Below are 23,149 nucleotides of genomic sequence, written 5' to 3' on the forward strand. Positions count from 1 at the left end.
ATGATAAGGGTTTTGTAAGGGTATTTGGGCTACCGATTACTCAAATGTGGTAGCTTTATATAAGGGTTTTTAAAACCAAAACAAAGGGTTTCGGCTGGCAAAGGGTATGGTGAGTTAAGCCTTATGCAATACCCTTATAAAACCCCGATAAGGGATAGCGGGCCGGTCCCTGCTAGGCACGTATTTTCTTTCCTTTTCATACACTACCGTAGATATATACTAATCCTGTCTCTTTCACGCAAAGGGAAACCTTTATAAAAAGCGCTTAAAGATAAGGGTAACCCTTATTAAGAGCTAGCCTTATTTTTGATTAGCTTTTCGGTAAGGGTTAGTCAAAGGTAAGGGTATGAATGGGCTTGCAGTTCAAAAGGGAAAGTCTTTCAATGTGTTAGCCTTGTTTAAGTGTCGCCCATTGAAAGGGTTTTATCGCGGAAAGGGTTGTCCGGTCCTTGATTTACTTACCCAACTTTTTGTTTTGGGAGCTAACTCTGTTGATGGAAATGCGGGCCTGTGTCATAGCATAGAGCAGTAAGTTGACCTGGCTCGGAATGGTAAAATTTTCCAAAACATCTACTTATACCTACTACAAGTTTTATATTAAACGTCATAATTTCATAGGTTTCTGGTATCAAAATCGTTGCAGAGTTATCTTGGTCTGACTATTACTGTAGCTCATCAGAAGACGGCTCTGCTGTACTATATAATACGAGGGCCCTCCTCATCTGAATGTCACATCAACTCGATGTATATACCTAATGATTGCCAAAAAAAAAAAACCTTTTTTTGGCAAACTCTAGCCCAGACTCGATTCTGCTGTGGGTTTTATACTGTGAACAGATTTATTACCAACCTACCCATTAAACCCGCGTAACACCTTTCAATACATATCATCCATACGGAAAAGTAATAAAACCGAAGACAATCCCAAGAACGAGTTTCCAATAAAAGTCAGTGTCAAAGGTCGCATTAAACATTTCCAGATAACTGAAGCACCTTACACGGCCCGTGCAAAAGCCATTTATCATTGGGCCACAAAAAGCTTGCTGCGTCCTTGTCACTCGCGTGCGCGAGAGACGAGAGGCCGGCAGTTTCCCGGAATCCTTATTTCCGATTCGGAATCGGCGGCGCTGTGATACCGAGAAGTTCCGAGGCGTTATTCTGGGACGTAAACCCGCGCTAGCGAGTCGTTATAAATAATCAGAATGCGTAAAGAGAAGTCGGTGACCCCCAATTACGACACAATCCGTATTTATTCTACCGGGAAACGCTTATTTCTGTATCTTAAGGGACTATTATATTTTTCATGGAAACACACTTGTAGATTGAAATTTGTAACGATCGTTATAGGCATCAACTTACACGCTTCTTTTAGTAATTAATCCCTCGGCTGTCAGATCAATCACTTGGAATATACATATTAAAAACATGGTACCTACTCTGTCTCTGTACCTACTTACCTAGGTATAGTTGATAAAACCAAATTGTCAGTAAATAAGAACAAAAAAACTATACTCATCATTTTCTTTTGGGTGCTAGTACTAGTGTAAGACAAAGATAGTATGATTCTCTCTGACTAAGAAAAAGAAAAGGATGAGTAAAGTTTTTTTGTTCTTATTTACTGACAATTTGGTTTTATCAACTAGTATATACTTTCTATCTTCGAAGAACTACGAACACGAACACGTTCTGCGTGTTCGTTATTAAAAAAAAGTGTGTTTTAACTGTGACATTTGGTACTGTACTATGTGAGAGAATTTTGCAGTCACATCTGTCGTTATACTCGATAATGACCTATAAGTTTCAACTCCCCAGCAAGCTAAGTACTTACCTAAATCATGAGGGCAAACTTTCGTAAATTATTTCTATATATTATATAAATTTGTAGGTATACAGTTAAAAACACTGCGTTCATATTTAGAATCTCATTTTAATTAATGACATAGGTATATTACATACATCATACATAACATTTAAAATCGTTCATACAACGTTGGTATACAACTATATTAACATGATTAAAACGTTAAAATGGGCACCTGAATATTTACATAATTTAAATAAAACTACCAGACGGATTGGCTTATCTTACGAGGTTTAAGTTAGGAATTACAAGAGATAAGTAGTTTGTCACAATATCTGCCTTCAGACGGATTACAGCAACATGGAAATCTAGGACTCTCAAAAGAACCCTGTCGAATTGACAAATATGTAATGAGATTCCTTAGGCCAGGATTACACTTGTAAGTTTTAGTTACGTAAGTAGGGACACAGCTATACTACAGAATGAGATATGAATATCGTTATCTCATTCTAGCAAATAGCTTTGTCCCCACTTACGTAAGTAAAACTTACAAGTGTAATCCTGGCCTTACAATTTTGATATGATTAATATCGATAGATAATTAGGTTTGCATTTTCCCTCGCATGAAGACGAACTTACCCCTTTGACCGCCAACATACGTAGACAAGGTTACAGTGTAGGCAATATAGACCTTCATGCGTTCCAATGGGGTTGGCAATTGCCAAAGGTTTGCATAGATGGCGACATCATAGCTTGCTCCATTTTCTATGAGATTTGGCTTAAAGGGCTGGCATCCAGGGCATAAAATTCCTTAAAAAAAAGATTTTTTTACACAATTCTATTCTATTTTAGGGATTGACAGGGCAAGCTATGCTGGCGCCATCTGCTAAATATTTCGACCGGCCAACCCCATTAGGTTAACGATGGCGTATAATACACGGTGGAAAAAAAAAAGTGAAATCCCGTTGCCAGGGAGGTTTTGGGATTATACTGAGCAACTTTTACTATGGGACCAACTCCGAAAGCGAGAAAAAAAATTTGGCTGTTTATACATTTTGGCTGGTCCATTTTCTATGGGAGGGTAATTTTTTTTTCGCGATTTCGTGGTTGGTCCCATAGTACAGTTGCTCAGTATAATCCCAAAACCTCCCTGGCAACAGGAATGCACTTATTTTTAGCCACCCTGTATATAATAGGCATGGTATTCAAACGGTTAAGTTAGCATTGTACCTTCATGGTTTACAATTTATCACTGAAACATTGTATTCAAACAGACAAGGAGCTTAATATATCTTTACACTGTTCTATAGTAACATTAGTAGCTAATAAGAGTTTGTGTAGATATTATTGAGTTCCCCGGCCGAAAGGAAACTTAAGTGATCTCTCTCAAGTTGGTTTAACAATCTATTGATATAAAATGCTGCACATAAATAATAACTAACCTCTAATGAATGGAGAAGTAAGTTTCCAAAAGGAATTGTTGTTCGATACGGCTAAGGTTTATTAGACTAAGATAAAAAAACTACACACATGCTTATTGTTACCAAAATAACAAATGCAAATCATTTATTAAGCTTAGAATAAATTTAAATTCAAAAGTGGAAAATTTGTGTCATGGTTATTTTTTTTTTTTCAAATCATTCATTGTTAGAAAGTAAGTAATAGAAATGATGTTCATGTTCATAGAGTGCGTCAAAATCAGCCAGTACTTATTTAGCGTTGTATATGTACACTTACGTGGATCTTTCGTTGTATGTATATGTACCTATTAGTATATTTAAAAAAAAAAACCTTTTGTAAAATTACCCCTCCTTGATTATTACTACTTATATGACGTATTTGACTACATATTCTTGTACATAAATTACGTCAAAATATTGCATTGACTCAAATAGGAAATGCATTGATTATTAACTATTACAGTAGCTCATTTAAATCAAACAGTCAAAACTTAATAAAATTCTACAAAGGCAAGTATCCCTAATTGATAAAACTTAATTTAAAATACGTACAGTTTATTTTTTACAGCTTATTATCATACTTATTGCTACTTTATATACATAATTTAATATTAAATTCAATATAATATCAACAAGTCTAAAAACTCCAAATATTTATCCACCCTGCACTTATAAAGCTCTACCAGCCAATATTGGTTTTCAATTACAACCTTACACTTCCATTTTACACAACATTTCTTAACGCAATCTATCGCCTTTTGTGGACAACACCGGCGTTTTCAAGCAATTTAATAATTTAAAAAAATAAGCTCTCTTATCAAATGACGAAAAAGTTGAACTGCTAAAGGGTTAACTAGCAAAAAATCTAACGTTGTCCGTCTAATCGTAGAAAATAGAAAGAAACCAGGACGCAGCAAGGCAATCTTATCACAATGTTAATTCCAACCCTCCGCCACTTCGGAAAATGTTTAGAATTCATAATTTGAAAGATTTAGATTAAATTAAGGTAAGGTGGGGTAAGACTATCACCGGGATAAGACTATCACTTGTATATGGAATCCTCACACTGTTTGTCTTGCCCCGAGCAAAATAAACTATGTTAGTCTAACTCCACCTTACCTTATCTCTACATTTATGTAGAATCGACAAAAGCGAACCACAAATAAAATTATGTCGGTCGCTTCAGAAACAACGTTGGGACTGTTTTTGAAACAACCGATTTTAATCCTACATAGCAGGTAGTAGTGGAGTAAGTACTTTATGGCAAATTAATACAATTTAATTTGATATAGAATAACATTGATTAAGGTGGGAGTCATTTTTGTTGTTCCTTATGGCATTAAACATCAAATGTTTGACCGGTAGAACCACGACAACTTGACACAGTGGGACACCTGTTTAACTAAATAGTAGGTACCTACTGCGTCAAATTCTCAGCTTCCTATTAATTGTCCAACTATAATTAGCGTAGTTACTTACATGTATATTTAAAATCAGTTAACTACTCAAAAATATAAAAGCTGCATTAGGTATAATTTCACATGTTATAACCGCGAGTGACATGGAGAAATAGAAATACAGTCAAAGACTTACTTCAAATACTTACGGTGGCCCTAGGACGTCTCCAAAGTACAAAGATTTTCCTTTATTTTTACAACCACTTTAGTAGGTGTCCGAAAATTGTTGGAACCAAAAGAGACGCCCGATGCTCAAACGGTTTGGAACCCCTGTCCGGGTGTCTAACGCAGAACTTGCATCCCTTTCGCATGATACCGGTTTGAGAAGGACGGTTGTATGCCCACGACAGGCATTTAAGCATCAGTACAGTAATATGTAATTTCACTGTGACCTGTTATTTGGTGTCGTTAAACGGGGCCTCTCTGGAACTGTTTAATATTCGTAGTAAAAAGTAGTTTTATGATACAGCTGCGGGCAAGAGTTGGCTGTGCCGAGGCAAACAACTAAGATGGCGAAAGGAGATTATGAAGCTCATATTTTATGTTGTTTCCTTCGCTTTATTTAATTTCATCTATTGACATTCTATTTCAATCAAATTAATTCATTAGCCGCATTTAAGGTCGGTTTTGGGACACATTTTTCCATACATACAGACAATGTACGGATTTGAGAATAAACAAATGTAACCATGAACTAAATTGTATACACAACTGGCATTTATGCAATTATGTATTATAGCAAGTAATTAACGTTTATCCTTAATTAGCGTCAAGGAAAATTGACGTATAATAGTAAACAAATGAGCTGCGTACTCATTATCGTACTTTTTTATCTCGTTGGCAAATAACTACTGCAAATTGTAACAAGCATAATTTAAAGCCTTTTATTTTAGGTAATTCAATACTCTGGGCTGTCTGGGCGGTCAAATGGTATGATTTTTCCGTCTTATTTCAGTGATTTATGGTGGCGGTAAAGCCTAGCTATAGTAGCTATTACTTTAATGTAATGCTTAGTAGAACTTTAAATAAGAAACAAATGACTTTAAAGTATCCCTTGCACCAACCGCGCTCAGAATTCGGAATAAAGTCTCACGTTACTAATCCACGTTTCTGTTAACCCGCCGCACAGCTATTCGTCGGAACGTAACTGTGCGCACGCGTCGCACCCGAATACAAATGCTGCCGGTTATTCACTGCCGTCCAGTTTAATGGTAGTATACATCTGACCTTTATCACGGTGCTGTTGTAACTAATTTTAAGGCCAAACTATGCTAGGTATAAGCTTAGAAACAATCAAAATAGTCAGGACTCAGGACGCAGCAAAGGCACCGCCGCTGCGGATTTGACTAATACGCCTATAGACTAAGCCCATCACGTTTAAGACCGGGATCTTTAAGCTAAGCCGTCACTAATTGGTAATGCAGGAAGGTTCTGTCAGTTATTATAATAAGTCGGCTTAGTTGCTTATTTACTGTACTCATGTTACATCGATACATTCTTATGCGTAGTGTTCAAGATGTAAATAACGTCATTTATTAACTGCTTTCGATCACATAGATCTCTTAGGTGGCCGGGTTTTGCTATTAGAAATCAAGCTCCCGTGTAATATTTCAAACAAAAAAGATGTCATTATGTGTAATTATTTGTCCGATAAAATATAATTACACATATATAAAAGTTTGAAAACTAATAAACTTTTCCAATCCATTAGGCCAACAAAAAATAGATTATCCCTTTATCCATTACATTTATAAAATGGAAGATTCTCTGTGGATCCCCTCAGAGTTAAAAGGTTAATAATATATTAGACAAATTGAGCATCTCCCGCTTTTTGTAATTTATTAGAAATGGGTCTGTTTCGGGACCGCTTGTGGAGTTAAAATAACATTTTTCTTAGTGGGGTGCAAAGCCGGGGTTGCGTGGTGATTTGGTAAGCACGTGTGGAGAAGCCTTTGCACATGTTTGAATAGTGAAATTTATTTTTAATTGGTTCTATCGTTTCTGGAACGAATTTTATTGCCAAGCGATTATAGCTAATGTGCGTTAGGGACAAGCAATGACACGCCCAAAACCATTAAAATAAGATTTATGTAATATCAGTATTACCCAAGATTCAAAAGATCTAGAGCTCCGCATGATTATAATATTTGTAGGTATATACCTAATTAGTGTATCGGGTTTCTTCTTTAACGTAAATAGACTATACAATAATACATAACAGTAAGTATCTTCGTAATTAATTAGCCGGCATTCCGCCTATCAGAATCAGATATTTGTTTGCTAAAACATGGTACAGAAGGCCATGCATATTTAAAAAAGAACTACATGTTTTGTCACAAAACCATGCAAATATTTAAAATGTCATGTGTATCGCATGCTTAAATTACTTATACCTACTCTATTACAAATTTATATCATTGAGATATTCTTGAATAGTATAAATATGCCTTAGAGGCTAAAAAGGTATACAATGCAGTTTTAAATTCTTTGATGTTTTCTAGTTTTAGAACGTAGAGCAAAATAGCAAATTACCATAATAAACTCAAGTAAAGACTCGTAACTACGTGCCGATACTATATTTGAAAACTATTTCATTGTTAATTTTGTTTTCAAATACTATGTTACATACATACACCGTCAAATGTAACTGTATGACACTACACTATTGTCATTGTGACACAGAATAAGTAAAAGTACTACCGTACAGAAAGGACACTTCCTACAATCCCGAAGTTTGACATCAGGGTCGAATCATGATGTCGTCTCTTTCTAATGTATGGCACGATCCCTTTCGGCTATTTAGGGTCGTCAAAATTTAAGTCATTATCTTATCTGTGGTCGTGCACGCAAAGGGACTCCAAGCTGTGCCAACCCTAATAATTGCTCAGAGCAATGCTGAGCCGAATGGAGCCAAGTTTGCCCGAAAGGAGGAGTGTCTCCCAACTGACTGTGACAAAGTACAAAATGGAGTTAGTTTGTATGCTTATAGGTACAGGACTACAGGTTATTATTGTAATTAGATTTCCTGTTTGATCATTAATCCGTGCTCGCTTGCTACACGAAAATTAACCTCTAAATCCAAACTAAAGTTTACTTTATCAATTCTACTAATTCTACGAGTAGTTTACCATTACAGGTTTCTCGAACTATTGTTATTATATTTTAGCGGATCTTCACTCCATGAGCATTATTGATGAAATAACGCAAATGGCCCTGCAATCGTTTATATAAAAACATGTCGTTAGATACGATACGAGGATACGAGTATGCCAAATCCAAAGAAACATAAAGCACAGACTTTTCGGTTCCTGACAACTGGTATTTTATATAATCTATGGGTTTTTAACCTCATTGCGAATTCTGTGGTTTAAATACTTAAAGAACTGTTATGTCAGCATATAAAGATGTGTACGATTCGCGTATTATATCTAACATCGATTTCTCGGAATCCCAGCAGGATGTAACTGTTATTTAACTGGTTTCCCTTGGATTCCGAAAAGCGGCACAGCGTCCGTTTTGGCGAAAATTTAAAAATATCATTTGCATAAGTGGGTGGCCATATTCAAGTAATTCATTTACCTAAATACCTAACCCAAATCTTGTGGTAAAGTTAATGATAAAGTTAAGAGTATGTACCTATAGCGTCATTCCTAGATATTTCCTAATATAAGTAGTGATAAATAAAGAATCTAATGTCAATAAGTTTGTTAGAAACTTAGAAATAGATTTATAAGGCTTTAACTTAAGACCGTGAACTACTTTGTAAATAGACTGCACCGGACTTTAATAATTGATTAAATTAATTTATAATTATATATTTATAACAAAATGCAAGCAACGCGGCCGGCGTAATTATAGGGTTTATAGCCGTCGTAGTATTAAACCCGTCATACATACGAGTATACTCGTACATAAACATAGTGGTTGTCAGTCATAAACTTAACATATACCTATACATTGTCTACCTTTATTTATGTTATTTAAACAAGATGAAAATATGTATACATACATGTTTATGACTCACAGCTCACAGCTTACTGGTAAACAAACAACCTATGTATTAAAGGATTCATTCCCTTCTACAGTATTTCCATCCAAGTACAAGTACAAAATATAGGTATATTCAAAATTAATTTAGCAGATCTATTTATACCTACATTAAGATGGTTCTTCAAATTTATATATATATATCTATATAATGGCAATTTTTGTAAAGTATGTTTTGTTGGAATTAATAAAATAAAAGTAAGAATTAGCGCACCGATAAAAATTGCGAAGACAAAGTATATTTTCGCAATTATGTATGTATAAATTATAATGAAGTCAACTTCTCAGATCCCCTCGTTAACCTTACTCGGAATTAGCGTAGGCACTTAAAACATTCACATTAACTATAATCGTGGACAAAATACGTATTGAGCTGTGTAGTAAATTTATAAAAAAAAGACATGTATAAAATAGACTGCCAATCTCTCCACAGCAGCGTCAATACCACTGTTGCAAATGGCGTCACTGAGCGAGGTATCCTTGTAATTCGATAGCGGTTTGACAACTTCCATTTGCTAGCTAACTAATGAAATAGAAACTCATACATTTATTCAGCAGAATAAATGGCGAAGTATACATAATATTGTATATTTTTACCGATTTGGGAACGCACCATCCACAACGCTCACAACAGCGATAAGGCACTAAAGAGTTATTTGAATTACAAACCGAATATCAATTGCGACTCATTCTAATTTCCCCCGATAGGATGGAAATTGCCGAGCCGAAAATGTAACTATCAGCTTTTTCACTCTTGCCTTGTAGCACTTTAAGCTGTACTTACGTATTGAGGCAATTGGCTCAACGTCAAGTCTATGTTGTTTACGAGTCTTTAACTAAAAAAAAACCTTGGTTTTTGTATGTAATCACTAATCGTCCGCCGCCGCGATAGTTCGCGTCCCTTCTCGGAATTAAAAAAGAGATAGCCCCTTAGTGAGAAATGTGATTATTCTAATGCGGAGCCTTTTCCGATATCAGCTGGGCGGATTTATGTGCGCGCGCACCTTCGAGGAAGCTTACGCCACGCCATTATACTTGCATTAACGCGGGGAAAGGCAAGGGAGTAAACGAACGAAACAGAGTAACGAGTTAATACGAACGTGGTGTAAATAAAGAACGTAGTAATTGGTCAATTTTGACGCCGTCTTTAAATGCTGTATTTTTTTGGCGACCCCGCACTTAAGTTATGGTTTGATACACATTTCTAAAGTGGTATGAGACTGCATTTTCTCTGAAGATTTTTCATGTACATACACGGGCGACAATTTTACAAGCTAAACGGCAACGCTGACCACGGATGGAGCCGATTCAACAAAAGTTTTTTTTGCTGCTACCCGATCAGAATTATAAAATTGTAACGTGTATAGCTTCGTGAAACGAGCAACTAAGAGCACGCAAACATGCGCGGCTGTCGAGTGGCGTAGTCTCAAAAACGTTTGTATAAAATTGTACTCTTATACGTTCCTTAATCCTGCGTTATGGTGATGTAAAACTCGCGTCGTTGCCACCTTTTATACGGGAAACCAGTTGTTCCCGATCGCTCTGATAACGCTGTATAAGTAGATCTCCGATATTAAATTAACACAGTAGTTACAAATCTCTAAGTCAAACTTAAATCCTGCCCTGTTACGGCAAAACAGGGTAGATACAGATAGGAAATATGTAATAAGACCGAAGTAGAGCAGAACTGGCTCTGGTCTAGTTAAAGTTAAGCAGGGGTTTCCAAACTTTATGACGTAAGGGCCACAACAAGACTTCGTTTTTGCAGGCCGGTTTTTATAGAGTTAGGTAGTAGTTTTTCGAGGGCCGGAATTAATTGTTTTGTCTCCTTTCGTGGACTAAATTGTTTCGGCTCACAGGCTGTAGTTTGGAGAGCCCTGGAGAAATTAATTTGGTAATAATAATAGCACCGCGATCCCTACACGCTTGTTTTATAGGGTTTGGTGAAAAAACTGGCAACCAACTGAGCGCGATGATGAGTTTTGGATTATCGTTGGGAGTTTATTTTTAGTTAATTCGTTTTTACGGGTTGAACTCAACTCTGAAGTCTAAAAAAAACGTTCCCGATGGATGCCAGAATAACCCTCCACTCCACCCGTTTAAATTTAGCTTTAAACAAAAACAAATACACGGTATCAGTTAGAAGGAACACGCACGAGCGCGATGTTTGGTCAGTGACGCGTTCATGAGTAAATAGACGTCACCACTGCGCTGCACCGGTACCAAATCAGGAATGTGAGGGCTTGTATGAGAACATTGATAACACAAAGCTCTTTTTGATAGTAATAGCTATATTGGATAGCTTCAAATATATCCACTTTCTCTACCGTATTAACGTACAGTCGGAATTTGATTTTTGTGACACTTCGTACGCCGTCACAGTGGCAATCAATATGAAAGCCACTATGAATCTTATACTGTTATTGTCACTCAGTCACTTTGTCACTGTGCAAAGGTGTGGGTCAGAAATCAAATTATTTGACCTTATACCCGATGATTCATTCACACGATTGATCAACGATTGGTTTTGTATGTTAGCAACGTCCTTATAGTCTCAATATGAACATTATGAACTTACTAATATTTAAACATTATTTAAATAATAAACCATAAAGGCGATACAAACATCATAAACCAGTAAATCTGACGGGAAATGGTTCTAACTATTGGAAATTCTATTTCACGACGTTTATCCCAGCGACCTTATTTATATCTTGAAAAAAAAAAATTAGTTATTGAACCAGCTCATTACGTTACACACGTTTCTCAGTATATCATGAAAAATACTCAATAAAGCTTGCGTCAATTCATAAAATTATAGTCGCTTTTGCGAATGTACTGACGTGGAACGGAGTGGAAATAAATATGTAGTTTCAGTTAGTCTTCGTGTTACAAAGAACGCGATGGAGAGGTCCTTTGAATATGTAACAAGTACTAGCAATCACTTGATTCAATTATGTCTCATGATTGATTGTAATCTTTACACGTCACAAGATAGATTTCTGCGTCATCTTAGTGATCTACGAAGTAAATAAGCGAGTGTATGCGGGTCCCCGAGATACGTAACAAGGCATACTGGTATCCGATAGTAAAAACATGTGGTGTGTCATTCCTCGGTGCTCTTAAAGTTGTCAAGGATATCGGGGTCACGTTACACTGGCGCTTAAAACTTAATTACTCGCACTCGCGTAACTATGAGAGTAGACTATGTATGACAGCAGGAAAATCCTATAAAGTAAATTAAGCGGAGAAATTGGTTAGAACTTCTAATAGCCGGGTATCCACCGGGCAACTACAGAAGCGCAGCGGAAATTTTGAATGTTTGCAGAGCTGATGCGTGGCCTCGGGCCTGTGTGAGGTTTACGCAAATACTATTTAGAATTCAATTGTATACAATATTTGTATATGACCGATGTATATGACCGCTATTTTCCGCGAATCCAAAAAAAATACTGAATACACAATCCACACACAATCAAAATAATTTGATTTAGTAGATGATACAAGATCAATTTTGCATGAGATATTAGCACCAGAGATAGATTTTGCTTTCCAAAGCTCCTATTGACCACTTTTAATGGTTTTTTACATAAACAATACAAATACTTATTCTTGCGGGTTGATTTATACTTATATGGGCCATATTAGGTCTATAATAAACAGACAATTTAATCGTTTTCCTTGAAGCGTTATGATAGATAAATAGTTAAATGTGTAATTTATCATTTCACTTAAAATTGCCTGTATTAATGCCACGAACACGCGTGAAATTCAATGATAACGTATCAAATATTACGACTTTTGATTTGCAACGATTTGATTTTTGATTACGACGTAAAAAAATTACGACTTTTGATAAATAAGTAAATAACTGACAGAATCTTTTTTGAAGAATGATATGCAGATTTAATTTCAGCGCCGGAGTGTTTAGAAATACGCAACTCATCAAAACGCACGCATGGTGTCGCAATTTGGGAGCGAACGTGTCAAAAAACTTTAAATGAACCACGCCGTTTATAAAAGTAGGCGCCAGAGGCGCTGAATGCCTGTGACAACATTGTCAGACTCTACATCGTAGTACAAATCTCATGGCAGCTATCGATCTGAAGTTGTTATTGACAATTGGAAAACACTAAACCAGAAAGACTGAAAGATTCAACCTACGATGATTGAACCTATTCGAGTGTGTCACATAAATTCTTAGGTAAATTAATTTTGATAGAACTGCGGGTGCCATTGATCCTTACTACCCGTAGTGTAGCATAAGCCAAGCATAAGAGGTAAGGATTTGGTGACAAAGCTATAGTATCGCTCGTTCCACTCATGACCGCTGGAGGCCTGCTGTGTTGACTCGTTGGATTTCGACGACAGAACTTTCATATCGCTTGCGCAGCAGTTTCTAGCCAGCGTGTACACGAGCAAACCCCCCTGGAGCTGTAACTATTGTTGTCTTACTCCCATTCGTCACCACTGGAAGAGGCCTGCGGCGTGGACTCGCCGGGCTCAGGGATGACGCTGGCCAGCGTGTGGAGCACGGAGCCCCCGTGCCGCTCGGCGCCGGAGATGCCGCGTCGGCGCATGGAGAGCTTGGCGTGGAGGTCGGCCATCAGGTCGCCGCCGGATGCAGGCTGTAACAACATCAACTACTTAGATGGCACTTATAAATACATATTAGATATAATTAATTATTTTGTTGTCAACGATTGCTTCAATTGATCAACTCAATGGTAAGACGCAATGCGAAGATGTGAGGTTCTAACAAGACCTATAGATACAACCTTCTTTCAACCGACTGCTGGGATAGTCAATTAAAGTACATATAAAATGTAGGTTTATCGTTAAGTACTAATACGAATGAAGGTATAGCTAACTCAAAGCGTTTAATAACTTTACCAAGTCAAAGAGTAATAATAGTTAGAGCGTAATCAATTTACAACTACAAAAAGAAGCAAGTAATTAAATAATTCTGATAAGTACTAAAACCATCACGATTTATAGGTAGTTAAACAACGTAAAGACGGGGCCAACCGGTCGAATCGCGGACTTTTTCCATTACTTATAAATATTGGTTTTACTCAGAATCTAAAACCCGTTTAGAAAGCTCAAGATCCTAACATTAGATTACTTGGAATTATCGAAAACGGGCTATCTCCTAATAGATAATGGAACTTGTAGAGGGAACATTTAATTACGTCCCTTTATAGTGCAGTCAGAGATCATTGGCATGAGGTGACGTGATTTATTTTAATAGTGTCGCTGTCGCTGCTCGCTTCGTGGACGCATTGAGATACTGCAATCAACAGAAACAGTATACTATCTTGTAGAATTTATGAAAAAGTTTGTCTACATAAAGAAGTTATTATATCGTGCTACATACGATAAATAATTTAAAATAACGACATTGTATACCTTACTATAGTTGAAAGATAGACAGGAAGGGATTGGTGGAGGGCTGTTGAGCCATTGCCCACTGTCCTGCATTAAGGCCCGACATAGCCACTACTTGTAATAATTCAGAATAATACTTATATACATAGGTATAGTTAACGCTATCTCTACTGAGCTCGTTCACTTATACTAACAATGGCATTCTGCTAAACAAAAGCCATTATTTCTTTTGTGGGAGCGCGTGCTGGCGTTTGTGCCTGAGGCTCACACACAATGGCCACGCGCCCAATCACAAAGGCCACGCGCTCACACAAAAGAAATAATGGCTTTGTTTAACAGAATGCCATTGTTAGTACGAGCTCAGTAGAGATAGCGTTAACTATACACGGTACACCCCAGGCCAAAAGTATGGAAACAAGCTTGTATTTCAATAGAAAAGTGTGATCTTTTAAGCGATGGATTTTACACTACTCATTGACAATTTGGTAAAAATAATAATAGAACAATTTAAAAGTAAATTACTCTGGCTGAGATAGTTGCCATTTCAACATTTTGTCATGTAATTAAAGGGTAGGTATAATTATGTACTTAACTTTTTCCTACTTTATTTTTTTAGCTTTTTGACAATATTTTAGGATGTTTTGATATTAAGCGTGTATTTTTAATGTTTTGGGTTTGCCTAATGTAAGTCTTAGTTTACAAATATATACAACAAAGATAGAAACATGAGATATTAAAGAAAACAACGTTGTTTCCATACTTTTGGCCTGGGGTGTATGTGCTCGTAAACGTCTTGTAGAATTACGAACAGGTACAAGTTGCTCATTAACCACTCTCCGAGGATGCATCATGCAAAATGCGAATATTCATTAAAGATTACCTCATCAATTAGAAAATTAGAATAGTCAATATTTCGACGGCGCTGAGTCTTTAATTTCTAAATCTGTTAGAGGTAACTTTTTTCCTACCTAGCAGGATGAAAATCATTAAAAAGTCTGAAAAATAAATATACTTCATGTAATACGAGTATGTTTACTAATATGGCTGTGCAAGACATTTGTGACACCATTAACGATAAACGGCGCTCCGCTTATCAAGTCCACAGTCGTAAAATATCAATAAAGATGTTTACGATTCGTCTGTATGCATCCGACGCCTAAGGTTATCTGTCGGCTACACATGTATACCTACCCAAAACATAACTAGCTTTAGAAATCAAAATGAATGTTAGTATATGGAAATAGAATAAATGACCGAGCACTTAACCGACTCATATAAAAGTAGTGGGGTTTAACACATGGTGCTGATATAACTAAAAAACTCACAAAAACAAAGCCCAGAAACTTATGGCAATAAATAAAGATAAGTACATTTCAAACATGGAAGCGAAAGTGTCAACCAGGAAAATGTAAGGTACCTAGCATACCTACTCCAAATTAAATATTATCTAGGTACTCGCAATTTATGGTCACTGGTTATGGTTCCAAGGTCTGATTTTATAATTAAAGACTCATTAACATTGCAAATTAAATATATACTTATACTTTGGGGCATCATGCTATATATCGTTCGTACCGCATTGTGTACCATTAAATTATTATTCACGTGTTAATCAAGCAAATTGATCGCCCTTGTCAAGGTCGTGCCTGTGTTTATGGCGGTCTACAGAGGATTTGTGTTTGTAGTCGCAAATTTGATGCTCGCTCTGCTTTTGGACGCTTAGAGCTTCCTTTCGCTGTTTCTATTTAGTTGCAGAAACGAGTTCTTGTTCCTACCCATAGCGGCCATAGTGCGTGAGTAGGTATAACATCGTTCCCAGTTCATTATGTACTATATCTAGTTGACAAACTATAGTACATAATGATACATATCTAAATGTACTTTATACCAAAACTAGCGACCCGCCCCGGCGTCGCACGGGTTACACAAAACTTTGACTATACACTAAAATCTTCCTCAAGAATTACTCTATCGATAGGTGAAAACCGCATCAAAATCAATTGCGTAGTTTTAAAGATCTAAGCATACATAGGGACAGACAGACAGCGGAAAGCGACTTTGTTTTATACTATGTAGTTAGCCACCAGTATACATAACAATTGATTTCTGCATTAGAAATATGAAAGCGGGCTTGCCGAATAAATTTAGTTTTTGCATCAAAAACAGGTAATACTTATACGGTATGTCAGGAAGGAACAACATGAAACGTGAACCTTCTATAGGGAGTTGTTTGAGTTGTTCTGTAGTAGGATATAAAATATTCAGATTCGTAAAATTTCCAAATTGTATGTCGCAAAAGTCGAGTGAACAGCCGCAAGGCCGCAACCGTGTCAAAACTGCGCTTCTGTGTGCCTATTTTATCACACATTAGCCTATCATCCAATCAGGGCCGGATGTTAAAGTCATTTCAAGTCAATTGCCGCCTCAAGCACCCTCTAGCTGCCAATGAACTCTTCCTCATCGGCTCCTCTTTATTGTGCTTAAGTCAATAGTGTCAATACACTTGTAGATAACTAAAAAAAAAATGGTGACTTGCTTTGTTTAACCATAAACATATTTTTACATCAAAGTGTTTATTGAATGGTAATTGTATATATGTGCTTGATTCAGGATAAATTATGGCAACTACAGTACTTTAACTATGTACTTAGTTAGATACTGGCAGCCGGCCATACTTCTTCTTGCTCGACTATCTGACAATCTAAAACGAAACCTGGCTGTTTTTATGGTAGACATTACAATCGCCATTGAGATAACTCAGTACTAAAGACATTCCTTTTATGCCTGACAGTACAATCGCCATAGAAATAATCTCGAGCTATAAAATAAATATCTAAATCCAGGCACAAACTCCATCAATGGTGGAAACTCTTCTTACACAACTTTGTGAGTCCAAGTCTAGGTGGAACTATTATAGTTAATTCTAGTTGTTTTTGTCATCGTCACTTTAAGATTAGTAAAGTTTTGATGGGCTAACTGTTTAGTTTTAGAATTAACTATAATAGTTCCACCTAGACTTATTGGTAAATTGGTAATATGAAGATTTTGCATTCGACGCGAATCCAATACTCAATATTTTATTGCAAATTCACAAAGTAATTGTACAGGTGGTAAACTTATAAGCTAGGTCTTTGTGAACCCTGTTGGGCACTGCAATATACTATAACTACAACTATAACTATAATTTACAATTCCAAGGAGAGGAGAATTTTTGAATAATTATTTTAACAATAATTATAAGCAAATGTAAAAATTAAAACTAAAATTTAAAAAATTGCTTGAGGGGATTAAGTCATAGAGTAAAAATACTTATTCAAATAACGTGAGCGTTACTTAATCTTGACACATATAGATATGAGATTGTACGAATCGTCACTTTAAAGCAATGACAAAAATCGCAAATATTGCGTAAGTATGAAGTAGCTACATAAAAACTGCGTTTCATTAACGCAAAGTTTTTTGCAAAATATTTACGCAGAAACGTGTAACACATAAGGAAGGATAAGTAACAATATCGGTCCATAATTATCACACTCGATAAAAACCACTATAGCAATGGCACCGTAAAAGACCTTTAATTAGACACGCTTTCGTTATTTACACAAATGTACTCTTTATTTGCGTGCCACAAGGTTGAATATAGCAATAAAGTACTCTATGTCAGTTTGAGAAAAAGATTGATTCGTGACAGAATGGGATTAGACACGGTTCTGGCGAGCTTTAGTCGGCGCGGGACGTGAACGGCTACGGAATTCCATCCTTTGTCAACGTTAAATGTGCCTAAAAAACAACAGGAAAATAGAAGAAAGGCCAATCAAAGGTCTACGCTCTGTGTGGGTGGGGTGCAAATACCTGACTATGATTTTGACTATTTTTGACTATTGGGACAACCAAGCCTTTAAACAAGCAGCTTAAAAATTGCATAAACACTTGGCACCTGCAACCCTTAAATTTAAGTAATAATAACTATATACATATATAAATAAAACTGAACACAAATATAAAAAAAATCGCTTACGCTTGGGTACGTAATTACATTGTTATTAATATCATGTGTACAGATGATGACAAAAGCGCAAACCAGAGAATTTTACCATGTAAAAAAAATATTAAAACAAGGTGCAAGTTCATGGACAAAGATCACACGTATGTAATACAATTTAGAGGTAGCCTTCAACACTGATCAGCAGAGCAGGGCATTTGCTCCTCTCAAATTGAGTAATCCGGCCTAATCATATGTGTAATACAATCGAAAAATTCCAAGAACTATTTCGTCTTGCAAAATTGTGTTATGACTTTGTGACCTAAAACAGTGTCAATGTCAAGTCAAAGTCAAAGTCAATATAATCTTTATTCAAATAGGCCTAGCAACAAGCACTTTTGAATTGTCAAGTTTTAAATTTTACCTTAATCTAAATATCAGAGCAATTTATTGATGCAGTTATTATTATTCCTAAAAACATTGAATTATTATAGATATGTCAAACTTAATAATAAGAATTCACAAAAGGATCGTCAAACACCAAAATTGTAAAAAAAATACTAGTCTAGAAACTTTCTAGAATAAAAATCTAAATGTCAAAAAATACGGATTACCTAATATAGGTATTAATTGAATTATCAATTTCATCATTATTAACACAATAATAAATAATTAATTATTTTCAATCACAATCCCACGGTGTTTCATCATTCATGTAGTCTTGTGTGCTATAATAGGCTTTAGAGATAAGTTTACGTTTTACATATTTTTTAAATTTATTAACAGATAATTCAGTGATGATATTTGGAAGTTTATTATAAAATCTTACACACAGTTACCCATGAATGATTTTTTAATTTTATGGAGCCGAGTGAAGGGTACTGCAAGCTTATGCTTATTTCTAGTATTAATGTTATGTATGTCACAGTTTTTCTTAAAACTGGCAATGTTTTTATGTACATACAGAATATTCTCATAAATATATTGACAGTGCACTGTCATTATGTCAATTTCCTTAACTTTATCTCTAAGTGAGTCTATGGTTCATTTTATATATGGCTTGAATAGCCCTCTTCTGCAGAACAAAAATAGTATTTATCTCTGAAGCACCACCCCACAGTAAAATACCATATGACATAACGCTATGGAAGTAACTAAAATATACTAATCGAGCTGTTTTCACATCAGTTAACTGACGGATTTTGCTCACTGCAAAAGCTGCAGAACTCAGTCTATTCGAAAGAGTATCAATATGGGGACCCCATTGGAGTTTAGAATCTAAAGTTATACCAAGAAAAACTGTACTATCAACCAATTCCAATTCCTCGTCCTTCAAAATGACACTTGTTTGCACATGCCTTACGTTACTACTAGTGACAAACTTAATACATTTAGTCTTTTTCTCATTTAACAATAAGTTATTAACATTGAACCAATTTACTACTTCTGAAATAGCATCGTTTACATTACTGTAAGCTTGTTGCTGTCGTTTGACTTTGAAAATAAGTGAGGTATCGTCTGCAAACAATACTATATCATGGTGGGTCTTTACAAGGTATGGCAGGTCATTAATGTAGATAAGGAACAGGAACGGCCCCAATATTGATCCCTGCGGTACACCCATAGAGACCAATGACCCCGGTGATCGTTGTCCATTCTCATCGACCCTTTGTATTCTACCGTGTAAGTAGGACTTAATTAAATACTTTAAACACTCGATGTTTGGAACATTCGACTAAGTTCAAGTACTTACTTAGTTATAACCTTTGTTAAGGCATTAAACCTCATTGGAGTAAATTCACGTGTGATTCGGGAAAAAATTAATCAATTATATTTTAAGGCTTAAATTTTTTTTAAATAATTAGGGTTCTAAAAAATTAGGTAAGTACCCAAAACCGTCTAACATGTATTTGTACGGCGTGCATTTGCCGTAGCTAGTAGCTACTGACAAAACGGTGTAAACCGTTTGAATAAAGCACCATTTGAACAGTAATGATTCATGATCGACTACAATTTGACTGTTATCCCCGGCATCGGCACGATAGGAACGGACGGCTTCCCTAGAAAAGCAACAAAGAACAACTCCATGGATGTTAAACTGTTACCACCCACAACACAAATTGCGTACTGTTGTCCGCTACAATAAAACTGGCCTTACATTCGTGTCGGTGAAGGCAGTTTGTTGTATAATTTGTGTCTAAAAATACTATTGTGATAGTTCTTAGCTTTGGTTAATGTTAGACTGCTATTTACCTCCAGAATCAATAGTTCCAGTGAAGGACTATTAAAAGCAGAACGAGACGGCGCTTATAATAAAATAAATTGATAAAAAAAATTATTTCAACAGCACGGCAAAATATCGTGGTAAATATTTGAAAGGGAAATTAGTATAAGTAGGTACTCGTAGGTACATAATTTAAAAAGATGTATTTAAATCATACCATTTATAGACTAATAATTGCTTTTAATAGCTGTTGCTGCCAGCCTTCACCCTTATTAACTAGGCAATATAGTTTAATAAAATATATCAAGTGAGTCAGTGAGAATTTTGATAACACTTTTGGTACATACCTAATAATTAATAGTTAATAATAGTGGGTAATAAAGGAAAGTATTCCTTTCCTACCTAGGATTTACCAAGGTATGTCACAATTCGGTCTAGCAGAGCGATTAGAAAAATAGAAACACACAGACACTGTATGATTGTACAGCCAAGCGAAAACCTATAACAAGACATCTCAATTTATTCTCTTCAAATGTATCTGTGTGGAACAAACATATTATACATTCAAAACATAATGGCTTTCTCTAGACGCTGTCTGGATAAATGTGTCTCGTTGGAGCATTTTAGACATAAACAAAAGTATTAACAACCTAACTTGGCAGGCTTTCAAGAAATTATGTTTATGACTACATTAAGAGGGGAGAATAGATTTGCTAAATTGTCAAAAAAGGAAAATCTATAAACCTAGTTTTTCATTGTGTCAATAACATACTAAAAAACGTGGAGAATGGAAAATATTTAGAAGTGGAAAAACATTTTCTCGTTTTGTATGGACGAGTATGCGGGCCCCTTTGTTTGACATAATTATTGAAAGTCATAATGTAATGATTGTCATATTATCATTAGTCATAATTCTAAAACCGTTAACTTTTCAGGATTTTCCTCAGGTTATCCTATAGATAGGTTAGGTTAGGTTAGGCTTGGTTTATGGCAATCCTGAAAAGTTACGTGTTTCTGAGAAAAACCAAATTATGACTAACGAAAATGTGGACAAACAATACATTATGACTTAAAACTATATGGGAAACAATAGAGACCCATGAGTACGCGGTATACTTCCCTCTTAATATACGCTAAGTTAAATGATAGATAATAGATACCAGTTCGCAATTTTTGTGTTATGAGCACACGTAATTCCAATAAGTGTATGAAGTACAAAAAAGAGAACTATTGTGAACTGTAGAGTCAGGTACTGCAGGACTCTACAGGAGCAAGTAATGATTTTCTACATAATGTTATAAACTGATTACACCACTAAGTCATAAAATTATCTTCACATAATTTTCTAGCGAATGCTTAATGCGTCTTACAGACAAATAAGGAAAACGCACACGAATTATACTTTTCAACACACTTGCTCGTAACATGCAAGTTATTGAACCGCTTTTGGGTTCATAATCCTAAATATTAAACACGCGTGCTTTTTCATTATATTATAGAACTTGTTAGGTTATTTAAAAACTGTAATAATGTCATATATTACAGTTTTTAATTTATATAATAGTAGTGTGACTACTTAAAAACACAAATCAAAATATTTTATAAAATAATTTGATTTGTTCCCAAACTTGTTGTTAGATTAAGTTAGAAGGTAACTTGATTGCTAATTATATGTATGGAAACGGAGCCTTCTTAAATTTGTCGAGTAGATTTTACAACACGTACTGGCGGCCGACCCGCCAGCGGCAGGCGAGAGGCGCGGCAAGCATTATGACAGATTTTAGACTTTTACTAACTGTTTTACCAATTAAAATTTGATTAATAATATGAGTTTCGTTTTTTTCCTCGCAAGTGTGTTGAAAAAGCCGTATGAAATGCATGTGCATTGGTCATTACACACATCGGCTTTCTTATTGCGCACAATATCGTCTCGTGTGTAATGACCACCGTAGCCGTAGCACACTTGTATCACAATGTACTATTAAACGACTACACACCATTATCTACCGTTGTTTATGAATTTTATAATAACTATACGATTATACACGCTTATATGCATAATGGGCAGTCCCTTGATGAAGCGAAATTCAAACAAGCCTGCCTCTACATATGCTAACTTCATTATTGATCTTGTATTTTCAATTATATTGACTATATATATATATATATGTCTTAATACAGTTTGTACCTATCTATAGTATCTATTTAATACTGGCTAGCCATAGAACCCAGGACTATACAATAAATTAGAAGTAGGAGCGCACAGTAGTATATGTGTATATATATGTAGTATATTATCTCTCTCATAGCAAACTTATCTTCAATAATGGCTGTTTTATGGCATTTTTGAAAGTAAGTTATGACAACATTCTAACTACCTACCATTTACAAAAACTATGTGAGCCAATTATAAACCGACAATGTAACGTCAATTTCGAGCGCAATTTCTAATTATATATCTACTATCTAGACACAAACAAGGATAATGCCTAATAAACAACTTTGTTTACGAACGAAACACCTCTGAACACAACGTTCTAAGTGACTAGATACTCCCACTAACATAAACTCTTGCGAAACACAAGCAATAACGTCTATCCACGTGGGCAGTTTACACAGACGACGTCATAAATACATATGTTTACTCTTTTGCACCTTAATCAATTGTAATAGGGCGAGTAACGAATAGATATATTTGGCGCAAATTGTACAATGGGAAATGCTGATACCATTTATCATTGTTACGTTATCAAGGACCATTATTGCCCTTCCTAGAAGCGGTCAATTATC

At 35.7% G+C, this 23,149-nt stretch overlaps 1 protein-coding gene across 2 annotated transcripts in view; it reads right to left on the reverse strand.

Annotated features, from left to right (window-relative positions):
* Positions 1-6,977: 6,977 nt before the first annotated feature.
* Positions 6,978-23,149, reverse strand: part of LOC134744182 (WASH complex subunit 1-like) — a 47,476-nt gene continuing 31,304 nt past the window's right edge. The window contains exon 6 of one of the 2 annotated variants that reach the window (XM_063677902.1): positions 6,978-13,393. In XM_063677902.1, the coding sequence (XP_063533972.1) occupies positions 13,217-13,393 (177 nt within the window). In that variant the 3' untranslated portion in view covers positions 6,978-13,216. Of the gene's footprint in view, positions 13,409-23,149 lie in introns of both variants that reach the window. The other variant, XM_063677900.1, reaches the window with a different exon arrangement.

This window comes from Cydia strobilella, chromosome 9 (genome assembly GCF_947568885.1).
Source record: "Cydia strobilella chromosome 9, ilCydStro3.1, whole genome shotgun sequence".
NCBI lineage: Eukaryota > Metazoa > Arthropoda > Insecta > Lepidoptera > Tortricidae > Cydia > Cydia strobilella.